The sequence below is a fragment of the Dendropsophus ebraccatus genome, chromosome 7 (assembly GCF_027789765.1).
Source record: "Dendropsophus ebraccatus isolate aDenEbr1 chromosome 7, aDenEbr1.pat, whole genome shotgun sequence".
NCBI lineage: Eukaryota > Metazoa > Chordata > Amphibia > Anura > Hylidae > Dendropsophus > Dendropsophus ebraccatus.
The window spans coordinates 27837005-27853959 of record NC_091460.1 but is presented as its reverse complement, the minus strand read 5'-3'; the positions used below and the strand labels follow the sequence as shown (position 1 = coordinate 27853959).

The 16955-nt window shown below is 41.3% G+C and overlaps 1 protein-coding gene across 14 annotated transcripts in view; it reads left to right on the top strand.

Annotated features, from left to right (window-relative positions):
• CTNNA2 (catenin alpha 2) overlaps positions 1–16955 on the top strand; it is a 1387623-nt gene that overhangs the window by 461884 nt on the left and 908784 nt on the right. The window contains exon 8 of one of the 14 annotated variants that reach the window (XM_069977198.1): positions 4113–4169. The exons of the other annotated variants lie outside the window; for them this stretch is intronic. Coding sequence (XP_069833299.1) covers positions 4113–4133 — 21 coding nt within the window. The 3' untranslated portion in view covers positions 4134–4169. Of the gene's footprint in view, positions 1–4112; positions 4170–16955 lie in introns of those variants that run through there. 14 annotated transcript variants of the gene reach the window in all.

The window sequence follows — 16955 nt, the reverse complement described above, 5'->3', positions numbered from 1 at the left end:
TGAGACAACAAAGGATGATGCATCATCTCAGGGGGAAGGGTGGAGCCGGGGAGACGATGAGACAACACCACGCTGAAACTACACAACTTCCTGTTAAGTAAAAGCATACTGAAGCTAGTTTAAATTGTGACCACGCTATATTAGCAAGTAATATTTATTTTTATTTTTTTTAAGGGAACCAGTCTGCACAACTGTGCTGGTATGGTTCCCAGCTGCACAATATAGATCTACTATGAAGCTCTCCGAGGCTACCAGCTACCTCTGCGGGGAAAAAGGTGTTTTATTCGGGCACGTGAGGCCGGGAGAGGAACGGCAACTAGTCATCTGAATGGGGAGCTGCCATGACTAGTCACTGTTCTCAGTCAGCGCGCTGTGCAGGGATGCTTGACAGGTAGAGAGGCCACTAATGGGTCATATCAAAGTAATGATGAGGCCTAGATTACAATTGACGTAAAAAAAAATAATAAAAAAAAAATATATATATATATATATATATATATATATATATATATTCCTTATTATATACGATTGTGTAATAAAAATATATATATATATTCGACATGGTACCAAAAAAGGTACCATCATTCGTGACCTCATAAATCTGGCACCCGTTTAGCACAGTATCGCATGCTTGATTCCCCTAAACTTCTTGAAGAAAAGTCCCTGCCAGGATGTAGCCATCACCTTCTTCCTGTAATTTTAGCCCCGTCTTGACGCCTCTGTTCTTAGCTCAGCCGTACATTAAACAAGAAAAGGTAGAGAACGGAGCTGTAAATATCTGACTAATTTTGTGTGAATCGCAGACAGTGCATAATAAATGAGCTGTTCCCGCTCTGTAGCGGCGCGGCTTCATACGGTGAATACGCAGATCTGCTGTGCAGCTAATTTTGTGTGAACATTTTGTAGGCTTGGTACTGCAGTTGGCTGGCTGTGCATCTTGGGTAATGTAGTCTAAAAACAGTTGGACTGCAAACGCTAAGTACTGTAGTATCCAGGATGCGGAAATTATGGTTATGCCCCCTTCCAGCACATTCTTCAGATTTCAGGAAAATATGCATTTCTATCAAATTCCCACCAGGGCGATTTCTAAGACACCAGGTATTCAAGAGAATGAGGAAACCCATACAAATACAAGAGCATACAACCTCCATATAGATGTTTTTGGTTTTATTTAAGGCGTCCTCACACATCCTTTTTGTGTGGCATCTTTCAGACCTCCAAAAAAGCCAGAAAAAGTGCCAATGCATTTTTTCCATGCATTTGCGTTTTTGACGCATTTTTTTCAGCAATTTATGACTTTATGATATTTTCTTGTGTGCTGAACTTTTTTCCTCTGCCATCACATGACTTAACTGCTGGACCACAAAAGGTGACAAAAACGCCAGGGGAAAAACACAACAAAAAACGCTGTACGCACAGCAATGGTGTTTTTGAGACAACCAGAACAATCCCATTGAAGTCTTTAGTAGAAAAAACACCACCGTTTGCCAAAAAAAAAAAAAAAAAAAACGCCACCCCCTCATCGTGCTGTGTTTTGGAAAAACTGCAACAGAGCCTCAAAAAATACCAGAGAGGAGAGAGAAATGCCACACCACAAAGAAGTTACAATGTTGCAGATAAAGCCAGCCAGGGACTTGTTTACATCAGACGTCTCAGAAGGGAGGAGGGGGAGACAGAGAGAGAGAGGCTCGCTCACAGATTTTTGTGTCTTTAGAAGAAAGCAGCAGCTGAGAACTGGGGGAAGGAGACTGAATAGATAATAACAAGTATGGAAGGAATGGTTAGTCTCACATATCAAAAGTTATGTTTGAGTGGAATACCCCTTTAACGTAAAACATGTTTATTTTGTACTACTGTAAACTAGAGATGAGCGAGTCCATCCGAACCTGATCATTCGGTATTTGATTAGCTGGGGCTGCTGAACTTGGATAAAGCTCTAAGGTTGTCTGGAAAACATGGATACAGCCAATGACTATATCCATGTTTTCCACATAGCCTTAGGGCTTTATCCAACTTCAGCAGCCACCGCTAATCAAATGCCGAATGATCGGGTTCGGATCGACTCGAGCATGCTCCAGGTTCGCTCATCTGTACTGTAAACTTATAAAGCCTAATTCAGTGTCTTCTATGTGTAAATGATATTCACACAATTTTTCCAATCTGTTGCTTTGTATTTTGCTCAATTCCACCCTGGCACTGATAGGTGTCACATATAAAACATCTCCCATAACATTACTGTGTGCATGCTGGTCGTCTCTCTCTACTTGTAATAATCGTCTCTTTCTAATTGTAAGAGTTGAAAATTGGAGCGGCTGATTTATTCCTATTGGCTTTCTGATGGAGCTTACAGTGGTAATCCGGATAGGATTCTGACTGCCATGGGACTGACCCCGGTACTGACCTGACGTCAGCATAGTGCTGTGAGTCAGCCTGAAATTACTGCTGTCCCTTTCTAGATCTGTCTTGCCTGGCACACCATAAATACTCCTCCGATGCCAGTGAGTTCAGCCTAGTGCACACCTTCAATGTCAACCAAAGGTCATGATTTGTGGCTCACAAGTGATGTCACTATTCCCCAGATATAAATAGCGAATTTGTTTTTTTTCACAGGTAGGACATCCCTGCTCTTGTAAAATAATTCATTTTATTAAAAAGGATCAGTGCAACTCGAGCATGCTTGAGCCATGCTCTGTATCCATGTTTTCCAGGACTCCCTAGGGCTGCATCCAACTTCTTCAGCCACCAGTAATCAAATGCTAAGCAATCTGACTTGAGCATACTCCAGTTGCGCTCATCTCTAATTATTTATATTGGTAATGTTATTCTTTTACTCATATGCTTCATAATATTACTAGGTATATGAGTTATATTAAATGTTACAGTAGTGGCATCAGTATATATTTAAAGGGGAACTCTGGCAAAACAATTTTTTTTAAATCAAGTAATGTCAGAAAGTTATAGAGATTTATCAGGTGCTGCATGTCCTGCAGGAAGTGGTGTATTCTTTCCAGTCTGACACAGTGCTCTCTGCTGCCACCTCTGTCCATGTCAGGAACTGTCCAGAGCAGGAGCAAATCCCCATAGAAAACCTCTCCTGCTCTGGACAGTTCCTGACATGGACAGAGGTGGCAGCAGAGAGCACTGTGTCAGACTGGAAAGAATACACCACTTCCTGCAGGACATACAGACTTTTAAATAGAAGTAATTTATGAATGTATATAACTTTCTAGTAACAGTTGTTTTGTAGGGGGAAAAAATTCACCTTTAACCCTGCTATTTGCTGGGGGAGTGGAAGAAAAAAAATATCTCACCCAATAACCCCCATATGCAGGAGCTTCTGGCTTGAACAAGCATTAATGTATATTTGGTGAAAAAAGGATGGAGGGGAAGGGCGGTAAGCTGCTTCCGATCTCCATTAGTTGGCAACTTATCTCGCTGAGAACAAAAGAATCAGGTTGTTGAAATCCAACTGTCTGACCCTTATCTGCCCTGACACCTGCCAAGTGGGAGAGTCAGTAGGCCCCATACACATTAGATTGTTAGCTGGTCTTGCTGAAATTAGTTTGTTAGGCAAGCATTAATCTAGATGGGCAGACTGACTCTCATGGTCATGTTTCGAATGGCCGTATTTTCTCTAACCAGTTACAGAAAACCTGATACCTGATACCCCCTGATACCTGCAACCTGATACCCCATACAATAACACCTGGCTTACAGATCGTCTATTGTATACATATATCTTTGCAACAGATACCTTTCATTGCAACAATAGTCGGAATTGGAGATAACTCAGATCCCAGCTAGGTAATTACCATGCTATAGCAACCACCACCATCTAAATGTTTTAATAGAAAAAGGGATATTAGGTGTTTTTCCAATGCTATATGGCTATCAGGCAGAATATACTAGACCTTCTGACTGGTATAATATATTGCAATACAGTGATCGATTGATCGATGAGTGAAAAAAAATTGAGGCCTGGGAAATCCCTTTAAATAATTCACTCTCCACAATTGCTACAGTGTAAGCACATCAGCCACTTTCTACGAGAGGCAATATTCATTACATTCTACATGCATTCAATATTCATTATCATCTGATTTTTCTCCCAGGAAAAACAAATCAAACCCTGATCTCCATCTAAGCGTCTGGGCTCCCGTATAAAGTTTCATCAGTGGAGCGTATAGTAAGAGTGTGAAGCTGTACAAACCCTGGGAGTTAGAGGGTTAATCAGCTGGGCCGGCGACGCCTGAATCTTCCCCGCGCTTAAAACATAATCTGCTTAAGAGTTTCTGCATTTTGCTGTTCACTTCCAATAAAGTGACTCATTTTTAACTGGAAAATGCTAAGGTCAGATGCAGGAAGTGAGAATCAATGCTCAGTAATGCACTTAACTGCTCGGAGGAGCCGCCCTCCCTCCTATCTACCCTGACAGGAAAAATGGTGCGCCGGAATAGCACGGAAGGCGGAATCCAGCAACATGTACGAAGAATGGATTTAAAGGGGAAGTACATCAAAACATTTTTACTAGGATGCTTCTGGAATATGGAGGGAGTGTCATCAGTCACAGCCTAAGGTAAAAGAAGCAAGAGTTGTGTTCTATATTGCGTACTATGTTTTAGGAATCTAGGACTCTTGGCAGATCTATAATTTATGACCTTTATTAAATAGACTAGAAGAAGCAACAATGATCTGTGATTTTACATATCCTGATTTAGACACTCTTCTCTCCTTTTGTCATCTGTTTAGATTACTTTAGAGAAAACTTTTTGAGTGTTTTAAATTAAGCCCTTCCTTTTTTTCCCCCAAAGCTACTTCCTCTTTTCTTCTAAGACACACCAATCTCCTTTAACCCACTCCCTCCTTTCCTTAAGATGTGCCCTTTTCTTGTACACCACATTTTCTTTTCATTACACCACATTACACATTTCCTTCAGGACATGCCCTCTTCTCCTGTAGGATACACCCACTTATTTAAGCCACTCCCTCTTTTCCCAGACACACCACCTTTTCTTTAAGTTACTTCCTCTTCCTATTTAAAACACAAAAACTTTTCTTCAAGCCCCTCCCACTTCTCCTTTGAGGCATACCCATTTCCTTTAAGCCCCTCCCCCTTTCCCCTAAGACAAGCCATGCCCTCTTTTCCTTAAGACACACTTTTCTTTGTCTACACCACACCTTCTTTTCATTAAAACACATTTTTTTTCTCTCTAAGTCGCTCCCTTATTTTCCTTAAGACACACTCAATTTCTCTAAACCACTCCATATTTTCTCTCCTTTTCTCCAAGCCACTCCCTTTTTCCCCTTTTTTTTATTAAAGTCACTCCTTCTTCTCCTTTAAATCATGTGATAATTTTATTGCTAGCATCATTATGTACACGGCGATATCAAATAAGTGTACTTTTTTCTTACACAGATTATTTCCATTAGGGCACATGGGGATTATTTTATTTTATTATTATTTTAATTTATTTTTTTACTTGTCTGTCTTATCACATCTATAAAACACTGCAGTGTTGATCTGCTCAGACTCTGCCTTAGGGCTTCTGTAGTTATAACATTGGAGGCCTCAGTGAGGCCTTGGGTTGTCATGGCTACCATCAGGACTCTTCGATTGCTTCACAGAGCTCCCATGATGAACAGAGAGAGATTTTGCAGGGACTTTAGCATCTATTGGGTTAACTGTTGGGATTGGAATGTGATTGGCGGTACATGCCTGGCTATGACATCTTCTGCACCCGTCTCCTACATGGATATGCCAGAACGTCCATGTGCGGGAAGGGATTAAAGGGGTTATCTGTGCAAAACAATTTGATGAACTAGTCACAGAATACATCACTGATATGTGGGTGCTGAAACCCAGCACAACTGGTGATTAGCTGTTTAGCACAGTAAACAAGGCTGAAAGCAGCTGGCTCTCTTCACCATGTGGTGGTGATGTGCAACTGCAGCTCAGCTCCTGTCTAAGCTGAGCTGAGCTGCAGTAACCAGGTCCGGCCACTACACAGTGAATGAAGACAAACTTCTCCTTGCCCTGTTTACTATGCAGTGCTGGTGCTGAACAGATGATTGCCATCCTGACGATCAATGATTGATGGCCTATTCTGTGATGGCCATCAATCTGTAACAAGCAAAGGCCTCTTACCTAACTTTCAATGTTATTCACAGTGTTAATAGTATATACCTATGAACAGAGTTACCATATACTTATGTATTCTTTCCTAATCTTACATATTCTTAAAAGTCCCCCCTATGGCCATGTAGTCCTACCTAATCTCATACATAACAGATTAGAGACCACAGAAATTCATCACGTCGTGCCAGACACTTTGTATATAAAAATGGACATTCGAGGATTGATATTTAATTGAAAAAGGGTCTTTAATGAAGATCTTCACCAACATCAAGGTAAAACTGACATCAGGGTAACAAAGGTAGAGAAAGCGTATTATTAGTATGATGGATACAGCTTGAATTGCATTTAATAGGCTTGAAAAGTACTTGATACAGAGTACATCTGCGGCGTATGACTATTCCCTATATCTTAATGCCACTCAGCCAACTCTCTTGGGTTTTATGATATCATAAGAGTCCTCAGCACCATTTGCAATTACAATGCAGATGTAGGAAGTAATTGTCTTGTAGTTTCTTGGCAACATCACACTTGCGCACAAGGTCAATCTGGAAATACGGGGAGAAAGTTGATAAATTCTGGGTCCTTACGCGAAGGAAGGTGGCGGTGGCGGCAGTTTTATGTAGCGGGGGCCAGGTTGTAGTTTCTTGAATTAGAAAGCAAATGAAAAATAACTCACGGGCAGCAGAAAAACGAAATCATTTTAAAAGCAGCGAGAGAACTCGGCAAAGCCCTTCTGTTGTGTTCTTTGATGTAGACCTAAAGACAATCGGCTCGAGACGCAAGTGGGCATAAAAATTGCTGCTGAGACAAGCCGACTTAGAACATAAAAAAAAAAAAAAAAAACAGAATCCAGCCTCGGCGCTTTGTGTCTGAACACTCAGAACATTTAACACGAGTTCCACTTGACCTAAAATTTTCCATGTATCTGTTTAGCACCGCTGATCTTTTAAGAATTTCCTACTTGGAAAAGATCTTCTATTTGGAAAAAATGAGAGTTAGAAAGCATAGCTTTTATTTCCAAAACAGATCAAACCCACGAGAGAGATGTTGAGAGAGATGTTGAGAAATATATTTTTTTATTTCCCATCCAGTCTGTGGATTAACCATTACTATGATCCCGTAGAAAACCCCAGCTATTAGAGTTAAAAATGAAGGGGGTTGTCTCACGATAAAAACAGTTATCCATATCCAGAATGTAGAGATGTCCTGTAACTCTAGCTCTTGCTTGCACTCAAATCTCAGGTTAATTTATCCTTTCCATAGGATAACAAGCTGATTTTGGGGGATCTGACCATCAGGACTCCCACGAACCCCAAGAAAGGGGGTGCCAAGTCCACACCATCCATATATTACATGGGTAAGATCATGGATAAGGTGACTGTAAAACTGCATTCCTTGCTACATGGGAAATTTCTGGTCTCATGTAGAAAAAAAATCAATTGGTTTGCAAGGAGCAGCTAGTATTGATTTGGGTCAAATTTGTTTTGGATCCTGGTATTTAAAATACGCCGTCAAATTTGGTTTGGATTCAAAAGTGTTCCAATTGCTTGGAAGTTATGTTTGACACTCTAAAGTCTCCTAGGATTTATCCGGTCCCTTTCAAGTTATTAAATGGGAAACATCCTAATCCTATCCTTAGCTAAATTTGGGTCTCTAATAGGGTTGAGTGCCCATTACTTGAGTCAAGCATTTTTCAACGCTCGCATGCTTGACTTGAGTGATGAACCCCGTTGAAATGGTTGGGAGACTCGAGCATTTAACCAGGTGCCCCCTGCTCAGCAAAGCCCAGGGTACTTGGTAGAGATGAGAGAACTTTTCTAAAGTCCGGTTTTGCAAATTCCCAAATCTTTAGAAGAAAATTCACAAACTTCTGAACTAAACCTTAACAAATAGTAACAGTTCAAAGAGACATAGAAGTCGGCACTACCTAGTTTGTGTTGGGTCCTTCCCGGAGGGATATCTGGCTAGTCCTGTGTTTTGAGACTCTTCAATGAGGCTCCACGGACTCCTCTTTTGCATACTCATGTTTCCCAGGGGGCAATGCACCTAGGACTTCACTGCATTGAGCGCTTTCATTAGCAGCCGGCAGTGTTGTCATTTGGCGGTTTTCCCTGAGTTCAGCAATCTGTTTCTCTTATAGTTTGTGTTGGGGCCTGCTAGTAGAAATGCGCTTCAACATGTAGTGGATCCAATGTCTTACACTTTGGTGCTCTCACAAGGAAAAGGAACAGCCCATGTAATCACAATCGTAAGTGTAGAGAGAGACTGTGGGCACTCACCGTAAAGTAGATTTTCTTTATTGCTTCTTACAAAAACAATGTGGCAGGTAAAAATGAGAGATGCCATAACCCCTTTGCCATATTGGAATAAAATTCATGAACTTCTGAACTAAACCTTAACAAACCACACTAAATCACAATTGCAGGTGTTTAGCTGTTTTGGTGCAGTTCAACTTTTTGCTCATTGATACTTTCCTGTCCACACTCCCCCGGTGTCCTCAGTCTCTGGTGTCCCCCACATCCAATATCCTGCTCAGCCAATCACTTACTGAGAGACAGCGCCAAGGCCAGTGATTGGCTGAGCGGGTTGTGACTCTCGAGACACAAAAGTGACAGCCCGCTTAGCAAATCACAGGCTGCGGCGCTCAATCAAGCACTACGATACTTAAGTGAGCACTCTGCTCGAGCAAGCATGCTCACTTAACACTAGTCCATAACCTAACCCTAATACTTAGCTCTTTTTCTGATTGCTAAAATAATGGATTCAGACGCATTTCAATTTTGGGGGGAAATTCAGAACAAATTCTGTTCCTCCATGACACTTTATTAGAATCCTGATGGTGTTGCTGGGGGGGGGGGGGGGGGGGGGGAGACAGGGGGGGGGGATAGTAATGGGGTGGCAGAGGGAACTGACATCCTGCTATATACCATGATTGCTACTGACCCTGATGTTTATAGGATTAAATGTCCATGGCCTGAATTATTGCTGGTCGTGTTCCTTGCATCAGAATGTTACCTATACAGCTACACCTATCATACAGCTGCCACCTATCTGTCGATGGTGTTTAATTAACATTTTAGCCCATTCCGTCACATGTATCCCATATGTGTATGCCAGATGTTGGAATGGGATTGCGGGGGGGTGAAAAACTCTGTTTATTTGCCTAACGACTTATAGATGTCATAGAGTGATATCTCCAGATCAGGACCCTTTAAGAGCTAGAATAGACAACTGCTGATCTAAATATGGCAAAACCATGGAAATTTGTAAACTCTTCTGGACACCATAGAGTGATATCTCAGATCAGGACCCTTTAAGAGCTAGAATAGACAACTGCTGATCTTAATATGGCAAAACCATGGAACTTTGTAAACTCTACTGGTCACCAATACACCAGTGTGACCATAATTATAGTTTTTTTTGTTAAAGTTATGTAATAAAATTCTTTGCATACAGACAAGTCCTGGCAAATTTGCAAGAAATAATCTTCACGCATGCAAGCTGTGAAAATCTATACGGCAATAAAAAATAACGGCTCTCACTTCTATAGGGAACGATGGAGAAATTCTAGAAATGTGGCTTTTTCATCAACAAATAAGCACCATGTGCTTGGCGGCTCAGTCGACCTTTGTTTGTATTATTTTACCCTCTCCCCCATGTCCCTCTCTTTTACATTCTATTGCAAATGATATAATAACCTCTCCCCTTGTACCATGGAGTAAAATGATGGATGTGTGGCTACGAGTGACCTCGGCATGGGAGCCGTGGGCCTATAATTGGCCATTTCCAATAACTGTGACCCTCCTAATGTTGTCAATGATATTATTGTAAATCTTATCAGGTATTACTTGCTTGTTGTAGGGAAGGGTAAGTGTCATGGTCTAAGAGCTCACATCATTCTCCATTGCTTATAACCTTTTTCCCTACTGTGAGCCCCAGTGTCCAAGGGTCACCGGGACAGCTCCATGTTCAGCACAATTAAATGTCAACACGCATTGATCTGTACCATACAATGCATTGCAATGACGGGAAGCAGTGCCTTCCATTTGTAAAGGTTTGTACTTTTTCTAAACACCCATTAACTCATTCAGTAGTGGGCTGGAGCTGGGACACATGGAGGGCATTATTAACTATTTCTTATTGGAACATCGCTGGATGTGGGAGTTGCATCTAAGGTGGTGAATGGTCGGGATGAGGGCTATCTCTTGATTTTGGCATGGTGTCAGTTGTATGTCACAGCAGAATAGTGAGTACAGCTCTGGAGTATAATACAGGATGTAACTCAGGATCAGTACAAGATAAGTAATGAATGTACGTAGTTACCCCATCAGCAGAATAGTGAGTGCAGCTCTGGAGTATAATACAGGATGTAACTCAGGATCAGTACAGGATAAGTAATGTAATTTATGTACGTAGTGACCCAACCAGCAGAATAGTGAGTGCAGCCCTGGAGTATAATACAGGATGTAACTCAGGATCAATACAGGATAAGTAATGTAATGTATGTACATAGTGACCCCTGTGCACCTTTCTTTTACACATTTTCATGAAACATTTGAGTAAACAGAGGAGCGAAAAAACCTGACAGAACCAAAGACACAGTAAATGATCTATCAAAAATCCCCCAGGTTCACTGTAGTTACCAGTCCGAGAACTTAAAGAATTAGGATGATAGAGGACTAGTGATAAGGTAAAATAGATTAATCCAGGCGTCCTTTCAGCAAGATTTAATGATGTAGCCCTAAGTGATTATAAGAAGTAATCTCACCCCAACAAGAGTAATAGGATTGGGATTGAGGATGAAATTGTGTTTCGGACTAATGCCCTGGAGTAATTGGCTTTGAAGATAAAACACGGTGCCGGAGCTGAGTATCTGTTGGGGGACAGTAATCGGGGACTAGATTACCACCTACATGCCATTTTAGTAATGCTATTTTGATCAGGCTGAGATTTTTTAGTAAATCAATAGTTGACAAAAAAAATAAAAAATCTACAGTAAACCAAGAATTGGCTGAAGATTAGAACCATATATTTTTTTTCTTTATAATGAAGTGTAGTGTTAAGTGTCATGATCAAACATTACTTAATTTATTAATTTAGTGACAAGAATTGTTTTATTTGAAATGAGAAATATAATTGATTAAATTTTCAAATTGTTTAAAATCAGAATTCACTGAGAATTTTTTTTTTTTAGTTAAATTCCGCCATAGGACATTTATGTACTCTTTGTGTGCCGTAGAGGTGGCTTCTTTACTGGTTGGGACTTTAGCGACCAGCTGATCAGTAGTGTTGAGTAGAGTTGCCAAACTGTTTGGGTTTGGCAACATGCTTCGACTCCCGGAAACTGGAGAAGTTGCATGCTAAACTAGGCAGTCCTGGAAAACATGGCATTTATGTCTCCAGATATTTCTTGTTTTTCTTTAATAACTTGTTCAAGCCTAGTTTTATTCCAAGTCAGTCCATATGGTACACGGTTCCTTGGTTTATTCTTATGTTGCTCCTGTATATGAATCCTACAATTTATCATACAAATACTGAACCTGTGCATAAGGCCTTAGGGTCTGAGTTCAGGGACAGATTCAGGGTAAGATGTAGGGCAAGCTGGTTCAAGTTAGTTTTTGCAGTTTGTGCCATCATTCAGTTTCTGTGAACTATTGGTGAGTTTCTATTAATGTTATTTTTTACTGCTTTTACTCATACGTCTTTTCACATATGTGCTTTTTGAAACTTACTGATTGTTCTACAGTATTGGGGTACTTGGATAATTTTTTAGTACCCAGGAAAGGGGTTTAATATAGGTAAGGTTTAGTTCTGCAAGGGTAAGTCCATGGTCTCACAAGTACAACTTTTTTCCATATTCCTCATTAGAGTTATTGAAGATCATAGAGTTAGGTCATCTGCTTGGTACCATCTTGAACTATTAAGCATGGAGTAGCTGCCACTTTGGCATATCTCACCCATCTACGTATTGGATGACCAGCCATTTATTTTAATAAATGACGTGTGATACTACAATATATAGCAGACCAATGCTATTAAGAAGGGACGGGCTTCATGATAAAATTCTCTCAACCTCTTCATGTTGTGTTATGCACCAGCTTCCGGAGAGAACATTTTGTATTTTGATATTATTTTCTGTAACTTTTGTATTTTTAGCTGCCTGGGTTTCCCTTCCCCTGACGTAATTGTAATTATTAGTCATCGGATTAGAGGTCCTTTACGTCTTGAATGGAGCACTTGAGTCAATCGCCCTGTGGTCTTTTACCTGATCTAATTTGTTTTGTAATTATGACATGCTTACAATACATCCTGACCCCATCAACCTGCGCCTGTCAATGCTGTCTAACCGAGGCTAATTGTTATGTAGAGGTCAAACATTCAGGAAGTGCTGAATGTTACCAATGAGACATCCCCTCCCTACTGCCGACTCTCCCGTCTCAAGGAATCTGCAGTCTGTCATGTCATGTATCTTAAGAAAGTCACTTGACTGGGATTCAGGTTTACCTTCATTTGCTTTCGATACTGATGCCCCTATTCCACAAGTCGTTTGGAGGAGCAAACGAGCGCTATTAGCGCTCGTTTGCTCCTCGTTCCCCGCTCGCTGCCGCCGCTATTCAACGCGGCGTCAGTGAGCGGGTGAGTGCGGGAGGGGCGGCGGGGAGCTGCTGGGGGGGCTGCCCGGGGGATCGCTGATCGTCCGGGCAGCCCATAGGATATAGCAGCATCTGCTGCTGACGGTCCTATTCAACGGAGCGACGGCAGCAGATCGCTGCTATATCAGTCGCTTGTTTTTCAACATGTTGAAAAACAAGCGACTGCAACGATCAGCCGACATGAACGATGTCGGCTGATCGTTGCACTCTATTCCACGGGACGAATATCGTTCGTAGCGGCCGTTATCGGCCGAATACGAACGATATTGCTCCTCTAAACGACCCATGGAATAGGGCCTTAAATCTTCTTAAGGGGATCCAGCCCTATACAAAGTCTTTGTGGCAACGTCAGATGGGGTAAAATAGGCAAAATAGAAGGGAGGAAGCTCTTTTCCACAGATAACGTTTGGTTCTTAATCAGAGTTATGTTCCAAACCTGTATAAAGTGACATTAACTTACATAGCAGTCATTTATATTGAATACTATGTGATGCCTTACAGATGAGAGCTATTCGCATACTCCGTGATAGGGTGACAGTATGTGATGCAATTCAGAGCAGAGCATCCATCTTCTTACATTTGTTCACGGACCTTGTCTTGGAGCCTGTGATGTGATTGGGTTTTAGGTACTCTTCTAGTGTCCTGAATATATTATATAAAAGTAATAATGACATCATGGAATACATCATTTAATGCTTTAAAGGAAAAGTCCGGCAAAATTTTTAAATTAAAGTATTGTATTGCCCCCCAAAAGTTATACAAATCCCCAATATACACTTATTACGGGAAATGCTTATAAAGTGCTTTTTTCTCTACACTTACTACTGCATCAAGGCTTCACTTCCTGGATAACATGGTGATGTCACTTCCTGGATAAAATAGTGATGTCACAACCCGGATCCCAGAGCTGTGCGGGCTGTGGCTGCTGGAGAGGATGATGGCAGGGGGATGCTCAGTGTCCCTCCAGTGCCCTGTGTCCCTCAGTGTCCCCCTGCCATAATCCCCTCCAGCAGCCACAGCCCGCACAGCTCTGGGAGTCGGGTCGTGACATTACCATGTTATCCAGGAAGTGAAGCCTTGATGCAGTAGTAAGTGCAGGGGAAAAAGAACTTTATAAGAATTTCTCATAATAAGTGTACATTGGTAATTTGTATAACTTTTGGGCGGCAATACAATACTTTAATAAAAATTTTTGCCAGACTTTTTTAACTTCAAGTGAAATCACTGCTTTACTGCTGCTAAAGTATTACATAGAAAGCTCAGTCCTGACTATTACAAATCCTTACACTATATATACTTTATTTTAAATACTTTATTTATTTTTTCCAGATATAACAAATTAATACACAAATTAACACTCACAAATTATCTTCAAGGTTAGTTAAAAAGGAACAACTCCCACATCACACAAGCCTCCCATCCCCCCCCCCCCCCCTCCGTCCCCACCCCTTGTCCCTAAAAAAAAAACAAAAAAACAAAAAAAACACATAACTTATTATCCCCTACTGCCTTCGTAATATTTTTCATATAATGTACAACACCTTTCCCACTGAATTCTACCCAGGGCTGTCGGGGAAATCCAATTCCGAACCACTAATAATTTAACGTAAAAAAAAACCCTAAGTATCTTATTTTTCTTTTTGTTAGAGATCTTCAGAGTAGAAGTGTCCCCCAGAATGGCCAAACCAGCCGCTGGCACCTCCACCCCCATTTCTTCCTTCAGTTTATCATACACATAAGACCTTACACTATATATACTACTATATTATGCTATGCTATGTTATGCTATACTAACATACAGTGACAGCTATCAAATCTAGAGCAGTAGTGTGAGTGTGGTAGGCTTTAAGACTATCTAAGGTTTATGTCTATCCAATTACTGTAATTATGTATCTATCTATCTCCTATTATCTATCTATCTATCTATCTATCTATCTATCTATCTATCTATCTAGTGTAGGAAAATCCACAGCACTCCTCAAATGAAATTCATTTGAGTATTTATTGGAAAAGCAAGTGCAGCATGCAGACGCAACGTTTCAATGGCTACTCGCCGCCATTTTCAATGGCGGCGAGTAGCCGTTGAAACGTTGCGTCTGCATGCTGCACTTGCTTTTCCAATAAATACTCACCTGAATTTCATTTGAAGAGTGCTGTGGATTTTCCTACACTATCTGAACTCGGTCCTTGGTCACGACCTGGATCTGCTGGCACCCGAACTTCACCTTACCTGAAGTGCTGCTACTATTTTCCTGAATTTATCTATCTATCTATCTATCTATCTATCTATCTATCTATCTATCTATCTATCTATCGACTTTGATCCGGGGATGATTCTGATTGCCATTTTGGAATCAGTGTAATGTACTGGACGTGTGTAGTAATAGCTAGAGATGAGCTAATCGCGCTGTCAATTAGATTTGTTCTGTAAAGTGAATTCCTGCCGATTTGTTAAGGAAATTCAGAAGAAAAAAAAAATTACGGCCACACATGGTGTCTGGAGCATCACTGGGCGGGAGAAAGGGATTAACCATAATCCCTAGCGCCATCCAATCAGCTGCCGGCCCCTCTTTGATGTCAACCCCTCCCCCTCTATATAAGGAGGTTCGATAACGGAGGCGGCCAGTCGGCTATGTGTGGAGGAAAGAGCAGGATGGCAGCCAGCAGTTAGAGCAGAGCAGGGAGAGACTAACAGAGCCATATAGGGACAGAGAGGAGAGGAATGGAGGAAATTGCATGAGTGACTGGCTTATTATTTTTTTTTTATTGTGATTATCCAATTCTTGACACTACAACAACAATACAAACTTACAAATTCTGTAACAGTACCAGTACTGTGGATACTATAGTTTTGGCTGTTTTATTGAAATTCATTAAGATTCAATTCGCAGATCGTTACTAGTTTGACTGAAAATTTGCGAAGCTTGTGAAACAAATTTCTCTTGTAATAGGGACAGATACTGACTTGTAAAGAACATTACTAAGAAACTAATAATATGAACATCAACATACAGTCTTTACATCAATAAAGTAGGTGGTTTTGTTAGTTATTAACCCTGTCTTGGGCCCCCCGCATTTGCAAAGGGAGTCTCCTTTGCACGCTGTCTCCCAGGGTTACAGAAAGCATCATGTCCGACACAATGACGACTTGGGGCAGTAACCTGTTTCTCTTTAGCTGAACCATACAGTCCCCATACTGGTCCCAAAGTGTGGAACGATTCACTGGTTGTGATCTGTGCACCCTTATAGCTGTACCGTGGCTGAACAACTGGACAGCTGGTACTGGACCTGCTGTCTGGATCTTTACACACGCTTTGCTGGTGTCCTGAGCTGCCTCACACCTTGGGTTAGGCCTAGTTTAGCCCTTTTCTTAGCTCCTCCTGCTCCCTCAGTACATATATGTCCAGCTAACACAGCAGCTCTACCTGTTTCCTGGCTTTGCATCTACATTTCTCCTTTGGGTCCTGGCTTCCCTCAGATTGCTGTATACAATGAAAACAGCTCCATCTGCTGGCCTGGCAATACATTGGGGAAAAAAAATTCTCCCTGTGATGGCGCAATTGGCATCTGCCTCATGAGGGTTTATTTCTTCCTCTAGATCAACACAGTAATGTTTCTGTAGGTTAAAGGGGTTGGACACTTTATAGTAAAATAGGTCTGTGTACAGTATTAGTAAGTGTACTTACTGTATATACTGACAGCAGCTCCCTGTGTACCTCATAGAGCTAAAATCAGACTCCCCTACTCCAGGCTGGCTGCCCTGCTCTGTTTTGTTTCTGTCCATAAAATGGCCGACATGGAGGAGCATGTGACCATGCCATACCCCCTTTGTCCTCCATAGACATATACAGGCTCAGTGGTGGACACTGGGGGGCGGGGCACGGTCACATGCTCCTCCATGTTGGCCATTTTATGGGCAAGACACCTCAGTGTAGGGCAGCACAGCCTGAAGGAGGGGAGTCTGATTTTAGCTCTATAAGGTACACAGGGAGCAGCTGTTAGTAAATGCAGTGAGTATACTTACTAATACCATACACTGAGCAATTTTACTGTAAATTGGCCAACCCCTTTAAACTTGATAAATTCTTGTCTTCTTTCAACCTTATTAACTATGTTACTATCTGCTATCTATCTATCTATCTATCTATCTATCTATCTATCTCCTA